This window comes from Rhopalosiphum maidis, chromosome 1 (assembly GCF_003676215.2).
Source record: "Rhopalosiphum maidis isolate BTI-1 chromosome 1, ASM367621v3, whole genome shotgun sequence".
Classification (NCBI taxonomy): Eukaryota; Metazoa; Arthropoda; class Insecta; order Hemiptera; family Aphididae; genus Rhopalosiphum; species Rhopalosiphum maidis.
In genome coordinates, this window is record NC_040877.1 from 34304072 (window position 1) to 34322213 (window position 18142).

The 18142-nt window shown below is 27.7% G+C and overlaps 1 protein-coding gene across 3 annotated transcripts; it reads left to right on the forward strand.

The window, feature by feature from the left end:
- Positions 1-1489: 1489 nt before the first annotated feature.
- On the forward strand, positions 1490-16697 carry LOC113560635 (KH domain-containing protein akap-1-like). 3 transcript variants are annotated; one of them, XM_026966637.1, is made up of 9 exons: positions 1490-1743; positions 5621-5701; positions 13957-14873; positions 14950-15184; positions 15255-15388; positions 15445-15634; positions 15695-15904; positions 15966-16099; positions 16167-16309. In XM_026966637.1, the coding sequence occupies exons 3-9, from the start codon at positions 13992-13994 to the stop codon at positions 16284-16286; spliced, it is 1905 nt and encodes a 634-aa protein (XP_026822438.1). In that variant the 5' UTR covers positions 1490-1743; positions 5621-5701; positions 13957-13991; the 3' UTR covers positions 16287-16309. The 3 variants fall into 3 exon arrangements, with proteins under 3 accessions (XP_026822438.1, XP_026822439.1, XP_026822437.1); XM_026966638.1 differs by lacking the exon at positions 5621-5701 and having other exon boundaries at positions 1491-1743; positions 16167-16697; XM_026966636.1 differs by lacking the exons at positions 1490-1743; positions 5621-5701 and adding an exon at positions 8064-8509.
- The last annotated feature ends 1445 nt before the right edge of the window (positions 16698-18142 follow it).

Sequence of the window (18142 nt, forward strand, 5' to 3'; positions counted from 1 at the left end):
TACACAATTCTTGGAATTAACGATAATGATTAACGACGGGCAATGAGGTCGTAACACGAATGAGACAGTCGATCAACAGCTCCAGTCTAATATTATAGATGGTATATAAAAGTTTGGAGGGGGAATCACAGCGATAATGGGTTTTGAACAAAGATTTTCATTTATTTACTTATGATGAAAAATGTAAATTAAGAAACAAAAAAATTACCCGTAAATTTCAAACGAGGTGGTATAATAAATGTACATGGCTTAGTGGCTATGATAAACCCAACAAACAATGCAATTTATCTATATTTTTTCAGTAGTTCAAATTAATAACTTATAATGAAGTTGAATAAATTATCTATCAAAAATATAGATAACTATATTCGGAATTATTTAACAAATTTAATAAATTACAGCATTGACTAAAATACTAATACTTTAAGTAAAAATGTATATAAATAGCTAATAGTTAAACAAAAGTTAAGTCTCCCCGTAAATTTTATTCACGCACCGCTACTGCTTTACACCATAGCTCAATCCTGCGGATGAAATGTTTTTATATGCTATATAGTGTATATACTGCAATAATAAAACATCTAGGTTTATGCATGCATAGTGCATACCTAGTACTAGTACTTATACCTATACGGTTGATGGGCTGCCATTTTTCAAATCAAATTTTCTAAAATAAATTAATTTGTTACATAATTATATCAGAATTAGATTACTTTACTCAACAACATGAATAATATCAACTCAAAAACTTCCACAATAATCTAAGGCAAACAAAAGGATCTTCCACTTTAATATCGGTCAAAAAAATACTCAAATCTAGGCTAAAACCGATTTTACTACAAATCACAAGTCATCTTTTTAAAAGACGGTATTTCTGGACCATACAGCTTTTAATCAAATTTATTTCTTTTATTATATAATATGTATAATGTATAATTTATTACTATAATGACCACAGTCCAATGATTCATATTTTAAAAGTTGTAAAATTTTAAAAACAATAAGTATTTAAGTATGTTAACAAAATTATTTAAATAAATAATAATAATAAATAATATTGTTGTTGAATGTTGATATATTATAATTTATATTACATACACTCGACTCGTATAATGTAGTCAAATAATAGTGGCAAGTGCCGTACATTGTACATATTATTAATTATATCTATAAGATCATATAAAATTATTATTTATTAACATAATATAACCAACAATCAACATTTAGTGTCCAACTATTTAATGATAATGAAAAATCTTTATGACTTTATAATCTAATATAATTCTTTATTTCTATGTATGAAACATTTGAAACGGTCGTCGGGCGGTAAGTTTGGCGGGTTCGTGTCCGTCCGATTGGCAACACTACCATAGCCGGCCGGCGATGAAATTTCTACGAGCCACATAACAGTAATTTACCAGCCGGTAATTATCGCATGACTTTTGGCAACACTCGTGACGGCCGACCGAATGATTGAAACGCGCACGAGTGAACTGTGCACAAAACATGTCCGTCTGTTAGTGAAACACGCTTTTTGTGGTGCGTGTGTGTGTATTATATATTTGTATGTTTATTGTTTGAACAACGCGAATGAAAGCGTCTTCCTGCTGCTGCTAAACGCAATTTCCGATTTCCCATCGTCGTGTGGATGCGTCTGACGTATTAAACGCGGCAAAGACAGTTGCCGAACCTCAACCGACACCAACAAGCCGATCGCACGAAAAGCGACGAACTGATCTTCAGGTTAGTAGTACGAGCGAAGAAGTGTCGTTACTGAGCGGAACAGTTGATACTCTGTACGATCATATTATTGTACGTATAATGTAGTGTTGTCGCGTGTACGTTGGGGGACGGTACTTGAAGCCTGTCTTGGTGTCGATGAGATGATGGTATAAACATGGAACATCACGCGACCCGGCGTTTCGGATTTGTCGGTTGTGCGGCAGTCGGTGTCGGCCTATGTGTTAATAGCCATTTGAACTGGACGACCGGCTAATGACACAGTCACTGTCATTCCCAATATAGTTTAATACTGATGATCTTTATGCAGTAAATCATTCCACAATACCTTTGTTTTGTTTTTATCGAGTTTACTGTTTTTGAGACCCTCGTCGGTTATTACCCTATTTGAGTACTTCTGAATTATAATATCTATGTATGAGTACTGTGTTCACCTATCTACTGCACTACATCAAGGAATAAATAATATTTGGCTGTATTCTGAGCGTAATACTTTGTTAATAGTTTCTGACAAACAGTAACACATCTGTTGTTTAACTGTATCTCTATAGTTAACCTTATATTTAAATATAAACAAATTTAAATAGGTATATATCATGTATACTGACAATAAACAATATGTAAGTTATTGTCCTAGTTTTTCTTTCTATACACTGTATATTTGTATATAAAATATTTCATATTAATCAATTTCAAACTTTTAGTCTGTTATAATGATTTAAGATACATCAAAAATGTATATTCTTATATAAATTTGCTAAATTTTATTTTTTTTTACAAACTGGTACTAATTTTGCAATCCTATGTAATATATTTATTTTTTAAATCTTGTCATAAAAAAATTATTTGGTTACCTAAATACATAATTTAGAAGATGGTACATTACAATTCTAAAACTAGTCTTCTGAATATCCCAAGGTTAGGATTAACATTAATATTATAGTTTCCTAAGTATAACATTGTGTCGAGTGTTTTGAAAAATAATGAACTCACTATTATTTATATAAGTTATTAGACAACAATAACATCAGCAATGTATCTAAAAAACCTAATATATTTTATTTTATTTTTATCAGATGTTTTATGGGTATTAGACAGGATAATCTTTTGTAATTTTCTTTTAAATATTATATTATGAACGTCAAAATCTAGGACAGATAAATTTGAAAATCTAACCTAACTGGATAGGAAAAGTAAAACAAAACTTCAATAAGTAGTATAAGGTCATTTTCTTAAAATGTATTTACCTATTTAAAAAAAAAGTATTGTTAATATATCGCAAAATTGTTGTTAAATGTTAAAACAGCAATCGTTAGTTTTTATATAACAGATTTGTCTATACTATAGAATACAATTAGATAAAATGTTTTGGTGAAATATTAAATATTTACTTAATATAAAAAAAAATCCTGACAATATTTGGCATATTTTGTTATACCTTTTAAAGTATATAAATAAAAATAACTTGAATATTAAAATCATTCTGTATTATATTTATGATTTTTGTACTATATTATAAATTGTTCATGGTAGGTACAAGACCTTTTTAGTCATTATTTGTGGGATGTTTTTATAATATATAATTAATTAAAAATAATTGTAGAATTTGCTCTACTGTGCTGTAGGTTTCAAGCATACATCATGGGTGCCTGAGGGGGTGGCAATACAGTGAATTTGACCTATCCCCTAAACTTCAATTATAATTTTGAAAATTAACTTTTATTATTAATTAAATAAACATTTATTGATATTTTGATTTTAATATAGATTCATTAATTTTTTTGTTTACATTTTGTCTTTTTTTTGTAGTTTGTAATTATTACATTTTTTTTAACATACTTATTGTTTGATTTTTTTTTTGCAATTCCTTTGCTGGCGTCCATGAGTATACGTCATTATTGTGTATTATAGATCATATGTTAAATTTTAATCTAATACTAAATCTTTTCTAAGCATAAAGCGATTCTAATTAGGGTAGGCGGATATGATACTCTAAATTTCTAAAGATAATCCATGTATATTACACTAATTTTTGTCAGAAAATTGTATTCTACCAGTCAAGATGTATGCAATTTAATAACAAAGATGATTTTTTGTCTTCTTTTTATCAGAAACAGTGAAAAATTGATGATAATATTTCAAATAACTTAAAATATGATTATGCATTTTGTTGGTATATTTTTTTTAACATATGTATTCAATTCTAAAGCTTTAATTATGTATACAAATTGTTGTCAATATTTAAAAAAATATATCTATAAATAACTTAAACTTCGATTTATCATTTAGAAAATGTTTTAAAAAATGTATTATTAATTTAAAGTTTCCATAATAATTTCAACAATACAACAATCTCTTTTAAAGTGTATTCTATTTCGTCATAATTAGAATCTTCAAAACCCGACTATATTTAAAACATTTTTTTCAATTACAGTAACTTACGTAGTAAAAAACCTTATGAGAAATCTTGTCTTAAGTTTTTAAATCTGTTAATATTGCTAAAAAGGTATTTGGTAAAAATTTCAAATATTGAACTATTTTTACGATTATTTGTTTTTAAAAACAATTAAATTTCAATAAAATGTTGGTAATACGTAAATATTCCAAATTTTTCTATAGTTTTCCCGATTATGAAGAAAGTTCATGTAATTATATATTTTTGACTATAAGTATAAATATAGGTTTAATTTTTTATCGAACATCCCTCGAAATTGAAGATTCAAGCATTAAAAAAAAATACATAATTATTGTAAAATTAATTAATTCATTGCTTTGTTCAGAATCTAAAAAAAAAGGTTGAAATGTTAGGTTAGGATAGACAAATAAACTAATTATAATTTTTTGTATTTACAATGTACAGATATCCTGACATGTTACCTATATTCCACCCATTATAAATATTTATTCTACAAAGAATACATTTTTAAAATGTAGGTATAATCTTTATGAAAAACATCGTATTTTAGTGCTGGTTTATTTTAACTGATTTGTCATATGGAGATACCAAATAAATAATAATATAAGTTTAGAAAAAGTAAGAGATGTGCATGTAAATAAAGGTTTGGCCTATACCAGGTGTTTTTATAACAGGTGTTTTTATAGAAATACTACCTGTATAATATTATTATGTCTCGATGTCATTTATTTTCATTTATGCTTTTGATGATCACCAAAATCCAGTTTATAAATTATTTAAATGGTTTGGTATTCCATGTGATGAAGCCCTTTAACTTAACGTTGTTCTGAGGATGTAATTTTTTGTTGGTTATTTCTGACTAAATCGTGCAGAATTTTGGTCTCCCTTTTGATAATTTAATTAGTAAAAATATTGTATATTATGCCAAATTCAGATAAGCCACTTAACGATGGATTTCAAGTATAAAAATGAAAACGTTATTTAAAATATGAAATTATTGTAATTGTTTAAAAATATACGAACTTAAAATTGCAGATTTCTATACAAATTAAAAATATAAATATAATATGTAGATATCATTTTTTAGATGTCATATTTTATCTGATATTATTCTTGGATTTGTTTTTTTTTTAATTATCGTAAACCAAAAAATATATTATTATGTTTATATAATGTAATTTACGCATGTAAATCTGTTCGAAATATTGGACATTTTAATATTTATATATCAAAACATTAAAATGTCGAATATATTTTCACCACATAGCTATAAATGATACTAATACTGAAAATACAAAAACGTATTTATAAATGCATTAATTTGATATAGAATTAATACATATTGGCACTAATATAATAATAATATATATTAATATTACATTCCTATTGTCATATTTAATGATTATTTATAAATTAAACTATACAGATTTAGTCATTTATATTTAATTCTTGAATTTTTGTTAGGTACTCATATCTAAAAAGCGGATCTGAGTGGTTGACAATTTACACCATCCTTAACTAAGCGTTTAAAATTTCAACTCTACAGTAAGTTGATGGAGAATTTTATTGCTTTGATTGTTTATTGTGTATGAGCACTTCAATATTATTTTATTAAAATTCTAAATTGCAAACACAATTGTAGCTGATATTTTACATGGTTGTATTGTTGCTTAAATCGTATTATTTATAAGCCTTAGTTCTTTGTTTTGAGTTAGAATTTTAATTTTCCTACTATCTATTGAAGATGTGTTATTGTTTGTACCTCTATGAACAATTATGCACGTTATTTTTATTTGTATGAGCATATTCAAACCAGCTTGTATTGTATAACTGTATAACTGTGCATTATATGTTTGTTTTCATTTTGTTTTGGTATGCTATTTTTATGTTAAAATATACGATTTTTTTTTAATTCTACAAATTTCAATTGTGATATAAAAATAAATACTTATCTTAACATATTTATTATTTTTATTGAGTTTGTATTGAAGTGCAATAAAAAAAAATATCGTATTAAATACTAAATTTTTTTCAAAGGTCAAATAAACAATTAATTTTGGCTTTTCATAAAGGTTCAAGAGACTTGTGGAGAAAATAATTTTACCTAGGTATTTAACATTAACTCCATAATACATTTTAACAAATGATGTTTTAACATTTAAATACGTATGCTGCGTGTATATTAATGAATAGTATCACCTTCTAAAAATGAACTATAAAATTAATACAAATTAATATTCATATTATAATTATTCAAACTATTATTATAAACGTTCTTGATAATTTGTGGTACCACCTTTTTTCGAATCGACGTTAAATGTTATCTAATCTCGCCTTTCTTGATCATAACTTGTATAATAATACATACACGTTATTCGTTAAAAAAATATGTGCACTTCAACAAAAGTGTATGTATTATTGCATATATTTTGTATATTTAATTATGAGGTACACATAGAAGATTAAAACCAAGTTAAAGGTTATTACTTATAACATACATTTAAAACTATTAGGTAGTTTACATAATACAAAAAAATGTATTTAATAATCTTACTCTTTGTTTTAATCTTCTATGTGTTATTCACGTAACTTTTGGTATTATCATTGTACAGCTTACATTTTACTATTCACTTATAATTTAATCGGTTTAGGGGGTCTTTAAAATATTTTTAAATTATCTCTGATGCAAAACCCAGAATTGTTGACAACACGTACTTAGTTATATTTTATTTTTGTGTATTTGAATATATGAATAATTTAATATTTAAGACTGGTTATTTGTATAACTTTAACTGAGAAACTCCAAAAATATTTCATTGCCATTTTTCGATTTGATCAATTTTATCTTATCACATTTTTAAATTTCCTTAAAATTCTTTACAGCTCTTATACAATGTAAGCATCGAGCAGATGTTTAAACAATGTAGATACAAGCAGCAGCTGAAACATATAAGATCGTCCTTATTTCTTTTGTACATTGTTATGTTATAGGTCCTATAACATAACAATGTACGAACTCCTACTATGTAGGATGTCCTTTAAACTGAAAATGAACAGTTATCTATAATTCTTTATTAAAATATATCAAATAACAATTTTGTTAAGAGATCATTGAAATACCTTGAATTATGAATTCAATATTTAAAATATCTTTTTTTATCATAGTTAGAATAACATAGTGTATGTCAATAATTTAGAATGCCGTTTCTCCATTACTATTTTTTTTTTTTTTTTTTAATGAAACGCACATCATCTTTGTCTTCCAAAACGTTATTTTGGCTATTACACAAGAACAAATTAGTGGTGTCTATAACAACATCAATAGCAGCGATATTATATTTTTATGAAGGTTCAACTATTTAAATTGGAAATCCGCATATTATATTATTATGAGAACGTGTTGCGTGAAAACTTCAAATTTCGCGTTAGAATTTGCATACGTTTAAAACGCAGCTCGAATCATAACTCGTTTTTTTTTAATCTAACAGCAGTAGTGGTGGGGGTCTTGGTGTAACCGATATCCGTATAATGTTCCGGGCGACCGTCATTGAGCGACGGTAGCAAAAATGTGAGAAAGAAAGAATGAATGTACATGAAATAAACGCCGGGCGGCACGCACAAGAAAACGCGGTGTACCCTATCCATCGCCACGTGGTCGTATCGCGCGATACGTTCAATTTAGCCTCGAACGTCGGGCAACACTGCGCTGATGGCCGGCCGGCTCATCCCCGTCTCACCCGCTACACCATTCGTCCGAAGCCGGTACGGCGACGTTGTTCCCCTCAACCCCGCGTGCCATTCACCATCTATGTACCTTCCCGGCGTCTGCTTTCTCCTCTCCGGTCCCCCTACCCATCGCTATCACACTGTTCTTTTTCCCTTCGACTCGTTTCTCAATCGTTCATACGCGCATGCGCATTCGTTCCTTCATACATCTCTGCCTACCACCACGTTGCTCGGAATCTGTCCGTCGCCGCAATATTGCGCCGTGGTTTTCGTAATTTCGTGTGTAGTGCGGACCCAAGACGACAGCCGAGTGCATTACTCTTGCTATGATTTCCCTCGTCTGTTCGTAACTCCGTGTAGTGAGTTCAGTTTTTTCCTTCGTTAACTATCGAATTTCTCCTGTCGCCGGGTAGTGATTTTTTAAAAAATAATTTATTAATTTATTATTTCTATTCGTTTTATCGCGACACGCATTATACGCATTTCATGCGTCTTATGTCTATCGTGGTGGTGTTTCCCCCCCAAAAATAACACAATTAATTTAAAGTATTTTTATCGTTACGTATTTTAATTTGTATTTGACGCTGTTTCAATATTATTATGGCACGAGAAGACAACGTGGACAAGGTTGGTTACCGATTTTTATAAATAGATAATCGTATTATTGTAGAATTATTATTATTAGTAGTAGTAGTAGTAATAGTAGTCGTAGTAAATATGTAGTTCACTATTATTTACTATAGTATAGTTCGAGCGAGTGGCGTTCGTAGCGCGCTCGTGGTTTTCGGCATGCGACGTCACGGGTTTTGCTTCCTCACAACGTGGTTTCTATTGTTGCCGTTGCATTTCCATGTGTTCGTGACGGCCGCTTATGAAACTAATATACTTTTTAAGTCAACGTCTACCGTTGACTTACCTATAGCCATTTATGAGCAGTTTTTCTTTAGCACTAAAAAATCCCGAACACTCCGTCATCCGATGTCACGAATGATGTCCATTCACACGTGTATGTGGGTGGTTGTCTGTTTATCATCGTCGACGTCGTCCTCGTCGGATGATTTTTCGCCGTGGTAGTGTCCGTAGACGCCCGCGGATCGCGTGTGCGTCGCGCGAGGTCGCCTGATTCGGTAACGTGTCGGTATAAACGTACATAACCTAACAATGTCGTGTCGGCCACGGTATGTACTCGTCTCTTAAATCGGTGGCGGTACTACGTCATTCTATTATATACTTGTAAACTCCACATGAATACATGATCCAAATGCTTTGTTCACCTTCAACACCTGGGTCCTTAATTCGCGATATAGGAAATTTCACTCCTAAATCTAAACGAGCAAGTTCAATTTTAGTCGTTTAACTTACGTACTTGCGTACGTGGATAGTCGCCTCGATAAGACTGCTGACGTTATTATTATAACAAATATAACAGACCGGTTGGAGTGTGGTAAAACCTGACCCAGACGATCATGCGGTGTGTGCGATTTACAGTTTTTACCTGTTGCCTGGACGTGATTAAGTGCAGTTCACCTGAGGGTTTTTGTTATGGAAATTGTTATTTATATATTATATACATTAAAATATGATATTACACTCGTAGTCGGTCGGTCGTTTACCTGTACTCTCAGGACTTATTATTTCTAATTAATTCGGTTTTTTTTTTTATTTATTTCCAGTTCTGGATAACTCTTTTAATAATTATTTATTTATGCTCCCGTGTCAGAATGCACTTAATTAAATACTGAGTGACTATTGTTGTAACCACCGCGACATGTATCTTGCGCGATCGACTGTGTCTTATATAATCGCAACTAGAAATTCCGTATTAACCGTCGCCGCCAGACCTTATTTCAAAATCCAATCGTCTATTATTGCTCTAATTACCTTTCTATTTTATTATTATTTACTATATATTATAACTAGACTCTTTGGGAAAGTATAATAGTAAACAGTTCATCACAGTTTTAATTTTTAGGAATGTTAATTATTGCTTAGGTAGGTACCGAAGTATTTAAATATTGCATAGTTGTAACAATAGTTTTAAGATTGTTAATCTGCGATTAAGCTATTTGTTCGGTCCCATTTTTCATTTCATACATTTACAATATAATATGTGTTAACAAATTTATTTTGTTGAGAAAAAATCAGAATATATTATTGAAATTATATATTTTTCTTTTTAATCCGTAATGAAATCAATGACCCGGTGGTTTTAATATCAAACCTTGAATATCAATTAAATTAAACACTATTAAAATCATAATGGCTGTCAATTTAATAATAATAAAAAAAAATTTCCTAATAATTAGATAGAAGAAACAAAGATTTAATTTACGTATATAAGGTGTATAAACTATAAAGTAAAGTTCACTTATTTGATGTTTATTCGTAGTCGATTTTAACTTGACATAATATTTAGGATTATACTTTTACAGTACTTTTTATCTTTTGTGCCTTTGATTATTACGGTTATTGAAGCTATGCGTATTATTTATTTAACTATTTAGCCATGAAAAAACGTTTCCATTTCTTGGTGTCCGTTTTTTTCTTGGTCTTATGTGTGTTATTAAAATTATCTCAAATAAATTTAAATTTTGTATAGTTAAGAATAACAATTTTGTTTTATGAAGTTTTTTAGTATTGTTATGTCGAACAATTCCCCTAAAAATCACGCTTTTATATTATTATATTTTAGTTGCGTAGATAGGATAAGGCATTTTAGGTATTTAGATAATTAGCCGATTTCAATAGCTATTTTAATAGTTAATATGTATTATAAACAATCAAATTGAAATTTTATCCATGTTAATAATTTAATAGTTATTATAATTGCAAGCTCATATTGAAGTTCTTTATCTGTATAACTCTCGATTTTCATTATTTAAATAAGTGTTGTTATAATTAAGTTTCTAAAATGTTTACTCAGTAACTTAATTGTTACTGTACTTGTTAGTTGTTATTAGTTTTTATTAAACAAAATAAATAAAATATATTATTTTGTTACTCCTTGTATTTAATTCTTCTAGTTTTGGTCTTCTGGAACTTACTATTATATTATATCATTTTTACTTTGCCTATTAACTACTTATTAGTAAATTAATTCTTCAAACAGTTATTAGTTCATGTAATTAGGTCTTAATGTCCTAGCAGCAATATTCTGACTTTTTACAATTTCACTCAAGTCGGAAGTGTATGATTTTTATAAGTACTAATTTTTCGTTCATGACCCATACTTGAATTATATTAAAACATATTTTAGATAAGTTTATTGACTGAGCATGGCAACTAGCTAAACCTGTTTTTTATACAATTCAATACGTCATAGGTTCACGGAAAAACAGGTATGTGTTCTGATTTCTTCTTAGACACAGCCACCGGCAATCTACCCAGTAAATTCTACTTGGTACGCTGAACGGCAACGCCTAAACTATACAATCCATGACACGTGTAGTGCAAAATTAACGAATAAAAGAAATGGTATTAATAAATTTTATTTGGTTATTTAGAGTGGTTATATGACTATGATTATAAATCACCATAAAATAAAATATTTACAAATACTTGATTATTTGATAAATAAATAACAATTCTTTCGTGGAAATAAATTTTTATCACATTTCCTAATTCTAGTGAACCCACATGTAACTTTCAACATCTAAAAAAAAAAATTTCAATAATTGTTCTCGATTATATTATAAAATATATTTAATTAAATTACCTTTTTTCCTATCTTAATCTCAACTTTTCCTACATTCAATGCTTTTGCTTCCAATAATGTCATTATAAGAGAAGCAATTCTTTATTTTATCTTTCAGATTGGTTTCAAAATATAACCGTAAGACACGATTTGTTTGTTTTTGTTATTACTATCATTTTTACCCTTTTTTTATTTCTTAATAATAATTAAAATGCAATCATTTCTGTAAAATTTTATGAAACAAAAATTATATACATTATATTTAGCAAAATATGTTGATTTTATGATAAGATAATTTTACTACATTCGTTATAATACCTATTCTAAAAATAATAATAAATAGGCAGCTTGGGAATTGCTGACAGACGGCACTTTTGTAATTTGTCTTACACAAATCTACCACTCCAATTGAATTTCCAACCAGGATATCGACTTTTTGAAGTTATGATAATAATGATTTAAAATTTTCACCAATTATATTTTTTAATTTGGAATTTCCATGTACATTAATATATCGTTTCAATCATAATACAAATCCGGTTTTATAATACTTTTCAAAACAGTTTGATTATAAACTTACTGGTATTGTTATTACTCTTAGAAAAATAAATAAGTTGGGAATACTAGTATTTATTTAGTTAACTAATTAAATAAAATGACAGTTAAGTACATTTTCAAAAATCTGTTTTGATTGTTTCTACGATTTTTATTTATCTCCCTTCTAAAAATGATTTATATTTCCTGTGAATTTTAGTTTTTTTAAATGCAATTTTTTTTTTTATGTTAGGAATACGCTCCTCATTTGTTTTACGTATATTTTATTTTTATTTCTAACGTCATATTTAGTAATTTAAAACTTTTCAGGTAGGTGTGAAGGGGAGGGAGCCACAATTACATTACTTATCAGTATTTTTAAAAATAACTGAAAAATACAAAATAGAAATTTTTACCCAAAATAGCTTCGACAAAATTGACTTTTTTTGTTGTAATTCAAAAATGAAAAAGTAACTAGAAATTTAAAATTTTTAGCAAATATTTATCTACGTTTTCTAGACTGCTTAATTTTCAAACTATAAGATCTTTATGCCATTTAATACAGTTCCTTATAAGCTGTAATTACATCAGTTAAAAATCTACAAAATGCATAACTATATAATTTTTATTATATTCATTTGAGAATCAAATTTAGACAACCGATGATAATATTTACTCTAATGGTTATAGCACAAAGTTGGTTTTACTGAACGCAAAATTCTTGTGTTGTGTGTGGGTTAGAGAGAAAAAACTGTTTGTGTGCGATATCCTCTTAAGACTCCGAATTTAAAACGATGATTTTTAATATTTGTCTGACGTAAGTTATATTGGAATTAAAATGTGTTTTATTTCCAATGAACTGATTGATTTGGTGAAACAATACAAAAATTCTTATAACAAATTTAATTTAGTCTATAATTATTCTACTTAAGATCGATTTTCACACATATTTTATAATTAGGTCCTAAAGCTTGGAAAATTAATATTTCAATTTTTGAATAAATTAAAATTGGTTTTCAAATGCTACACTAGACCAATCGGTATGGCAGAAATAGAAGTATAGTCTTATATTGTACTTATTTAATAAAGAAAGAAATTCATCGCTTTCAAACATCTTCACTCTTTAAGCTTGAAAATTTAATTCAAGATTCCTTAAAATATATCAAATTCTCTCACCAGCTCATTGTCAATATTTTGACTGTTGATGATTTCGTGTGTCAAATGTCACTTATATGTATATTTCTCGCTGTACTTTAGCGTTTAAATTGTTTAAACGTCTCTTTAACCATCTGTGTCAGCAGTCACATAGACTAGTTTGTTATATATTTCACCGAGTATGAAAACAAATAAAGATGTAAATTTGTTATATTCTGCATAGTGTAAATCTAGCAACATCTGTTGCTTAACACATGAAAACAACTATTGTAAGTTAGCATAATTTTTTATGTTTTACATTGATTTTCTCTGTAATAATACAGATATGATTATTTAAACCAACAATTAACATTTTTTACATACTTTTTCAAAATTAATTGAAATATTTATATTTTAAAAATATAGATTCTGTTTATACTATTATCTATTGATTGCTGTTATTTTTTCAATTGAATTTAATACATTTTCAGATATTAAAATCATTGGCAATCAGAATATATAATTAGTAAAACAATTTTTACAATTTTTTTTAATTTACCCTTTGTTGGTTCTCCTCAAAAAAAAAAATTCGTGACCCATAAGTTGGGAAACACTGACCTACTAACTATAAAGTTAAATAATATATTTTCATACTATTATAAAATAATGATATGTTTGAAATCTTTTTAAATTTATATTTTTTATTTTATAGGTTTTACACTCGTATCAAAGTGGATATCATACGATATGTTCAAGGTGAGGACTGTATCGCTGGGGAGAATTTTAACGTTTTCGACAGCCGTCTTATACCTCGGTTATCTTTGGTACAAGCGCAAGAGAACTTTGTCACATCGCCAGAGTGACAAGAAGAGACCTTGTTCTGAACTTTCAGAACTAACCAAGATTGACGATCTAGAATTGTTTCAGGCATTAGAAAAAGCCTCTCGTACATTAGAGGTATCAAAAACTGTGGAAGAAGAACATATTGAGAGTTCCGTTATTTATAAAGATATGGAGCCAACTGTTGATCAGATACAAGTAAATGAGAAAGAATCGTTTATAGATAACCAAGAAGAAGTGCATGAATTGGTTACTAAAGTTAATACAATGGCTAGTGAACAACAGGTATGTTTAGAATCTATCACGATAGATTCTTTAACCGAAGATTTAACTAATTTGAAATTAAGTACAGAAGAAGAAAAAGAAAATGAAATAGTTATTAATATTGATGATTCTAATAATATTCATCAAATAATAGAACATAATGAGAAAGTAGAAATAGAACACTCTAAAGATAAAGCTTGTTGGACAGTAATGGCCGAAAAAGAAGATCACTGTGAATGTCCTAAAGCTGTTCTTGTTAAAAAGGCAAAAAAAGATGAAGAGCCTATGATATTTGAAGGAATTAAATTTAAAGGAAAAAAGAAAAAAGGTAGAAAAAAGAATCAAGCTAAAGATACCATCAAGCTTCCCTCCGAATCAAACAACAAAAATAAAACTAATAGCATTGTTAAATCTATAAAGAAAAACCAAATTGTAGAAGAAGATTGTGATTCAGCGCATAGTGTAGATCATAGTATTGACACTAATGATGCACCAAATACAATTTATTCAGATATTAGAAGTGTTGTAAGTTTTATTTTTTTTCTATATATTTGAATTTTATTTTATTTTCATTCTTAATAAATACGTCTATTTAAAACAGGGTTCTCAAGACAGTGGCAAAGGTGGTAGTTCTTTTTCTGGAGAACTTCGCACAGTATCAGATTCTGATGAGCAAACAAATTATGACTTTTTAGTTCCAATTGAACTAGTGGGTCCTATTATTGGTAAAAAAGGAGCATTTGTTAAATATATTAAAGAAAAAAGCAATGTTAGGCTTTTTGTCGAAAATAAGACTGAAAGTCCAGAAGATAAATATAAAATGTGTACATTAGTTGGTGAGTATTAAATTAAAGTTAAATCAATTTATATATTTGGTTAACTAAAATATTTCTTAATTGATAATAGGATCTGAAATAAATATAAACAAAGCACTCAAGTTAATTAGAACCAAGTTTCCTGAAAGAGCTTATCCAGAGTTAACTTTAGAATGCATTTCTTCAATGTTGGACGGTTCACCTGTTATTTCTCAACTTTTTAAGGTAAATTTGTTAAATACATTTTTTTGCATTCTTAATTACATTTTTATTTTGTTTAGTCGGAATTAATTGAAGGCGTTAATAACCATGTTATCGTAACCGACTTAGTAGCTACAGATCATTTCTTTGTTCATAATGCATCCAGTCCAGATTATGCAATGCTTTCTTCTTTGAACTTTGCTATGAACGATACATTTGGAAACAGCAAAGAAGATATTCCAGAAGTAGATTTACGCACTGTTACCCATGGTATTTTTTTACCAAACATTAAAAATTGAACATATTTAACTCGTGTAAATTTAAATTTAGGTTCTGTAGTAGCCACCTTTAGTGAAGATAATTGGTACCGTGCACAAGTGATTGATGTAGATGAAAAAAAATATGAATCTGCAAACGTATTCTTTTTGGATTATGGCGGTTGCAAAAAAATTGAACAGTGTGATATGAGGCCAATGCATGACTCATTAATAGCATTAAGTTTCCAAGCAATCGAATGTAGTTTAGCGAATATTGCTCCAGGTAAATTTACTTATATTCTCTGACATGTTTTCATAATAATTATTTATTTATTTGTATTTAGCTTATGGTGAGTGGTGTGAAGAATCCCTAAAAATGTTTAAAACACTGACTACTGGCAAAATGTTGTTTGCTCAAGTAGTTTACAAGTCTGATAGTGTACAATATGTTAATTTATTAGCTTTTGATGGCTTTGTGGTAAATATTTTATTTTTGTATTTAGTAAATGTCTTTTTATTTAAATTTATATATTTTTTTTCTCCAGACTATTTCTATCAATGATGAACTGATTAAGTATGGATATGCCGTCTACGCTCCACCAAGTGGTATTTACCGAAATGATATAACACCCGAACTTAATGAACCAACATACGCACCTGCATAGGTTACTTTCTCATTTGTTTTTAAAGTTGCTTTTGTATTTTCCTGACTGTTATTGCGTTTTATTTTATTACTATTTTTTTCCATTCATGACTCAATAATTTTTATTCAATTTTAAATCTTTCATTGAAAACCTGCTTTCAGGTATATTTTTTTTTTTTTTTTAAGTAATGCACTCATTTTTCTACACAAATTGGTATTTTTTTTTTATTATTTATGAAAAGATACAAACTAAAACATGATTTATTTTTATTATGAAACAAATTTTCTTTAGACTATAGTAATAATTAATTTAATTAACAATTAATTCATTCTTTAGTACAAATACCAAACTTTTAAAACTAATATTTTAAATCTTAATATGGTTGAAATTACAATATATTTTTATTAAAATACCATTTGTTATAATATTAAGTACTTCATTTGTGTATAATATTTAAAAAAAGATATGTAATTGTGTCACAAAAATAGTTAGACATTTTTTTTCTGACAAACAAAATGTATATATTGTTTGCATTTGAGTAAATTTTTTTAGATATAAACCAAATAAATGATGTTAAATTATATTTTTTTTCTCATCTTCGTCGACTGTATTACAATAGAAATAAGGTTTTTTTTTTTGAAAATGGTTTTTCTTTTTTCATTGAATGCATATGTTATATATTTTAGATAAAATTATTATAATTAACGTTATCTTTCCACAGGATAAAATAAACCACATAAATTCTATTAGAAGTATTATCAATTAATTAATTAGAATATAGGAAACTTATATAATGTTTCAATTTAAGAGTGAGAATTTATAAAACATTATAAAATTGTAAATTTTAACTAGATGTACCTTATAAAGTTCATATCTTTTATTCTATGAATGAAATTTAAAATTATATTATTTATGATAAAATTAATTCATTATTGATACGAATAAGTTAAGATTATTTTAAGGGAGCAATTTTTGTTATCAAGTGTTTTCATTTATAAAAATTAACAAGTCAGTTGTATATTTTGTTTTGTTTTTATAATTATAATTGTCCTCTACAGATTTTAAATCAATGATCATACATTATTAATGCTTAATGGCCAAACATAATTTAAAATGATAAAAATAGGGCTTATATGCATTGGTAATTTCTAAGTAAAAATGATTTATTTGCATATTTTAACAATAACCAACAATTTCATGTACTGTGGTATATTTAAACAAGATATGTAAAGAGAACAGATGCAATTTCATATTATGCCAATAATTTCAATTTATTGAAAATAAACTAACACAATTATAGATATTAAATATACTTATTTAAAAGGACGTCTCACCTGCATGTATTATCTCCATCTTACACATGTACAACATAATACATTTTCAAACACCAGTTTCAATAATGTACATTTAGTTTTAATATTAGATTGAATTGACCTATTATCAAAGTTTTAGGTGAGATTATCATTTTCAAATATTTAATAATTTCATATTCATAACTCGCCTAAAAATTAAAGTATCGTAATAAGCCAACAAGAGAACACAAATAATGTTCTTACCTAAAATTTAAATAATATAACAATTCACTCTAATATTTAAACTAAAAGCACACTATTGAAACTGGTGAACAAAAATTTACTATGTACAACGTACGTGTGTAAGACAGACAACACATGCGAGTGAGACACCCTCTTAACTTTCATGATATTTAGGAAATTATTTGTAATTTCATTATAAATTTTTACAAATATAAATGTATATTTTTACATTGCATATAAAACCTAACCTTAAAATAAATCTAGTTGTTAAAATTGTTTTATAATTTCTCTTCTGATCATTATCCCGTGCTAGTGAAGTACAAATGTAAAGTTTGTAACCTG

Bases quoted from the DNA above. Each gene is read 5' to 3' on its own strand.
- LOC113560635 (XM_026966637.1), top strand. From the start codon at position 13,992: ATGTTCAAGGTGAGGACTGTATCGCTGGGGAGAATTTTAACGTTTTCG. The intron at 15,905-15,965 runs GTAAATTTACTT...ATTTGTATTTAG, and splicing joins TTTAGCGAATATTGCTCCAG to CTTATGGTGAGTGGTGTGAA. The intron at 16,100-16,166 runs GTAAATATTTTA...TTTTTTCTCCAG, and splicing joins TAGCTTTTGATGGCTTTGTG to ACTATTTCTATCAATGATGA.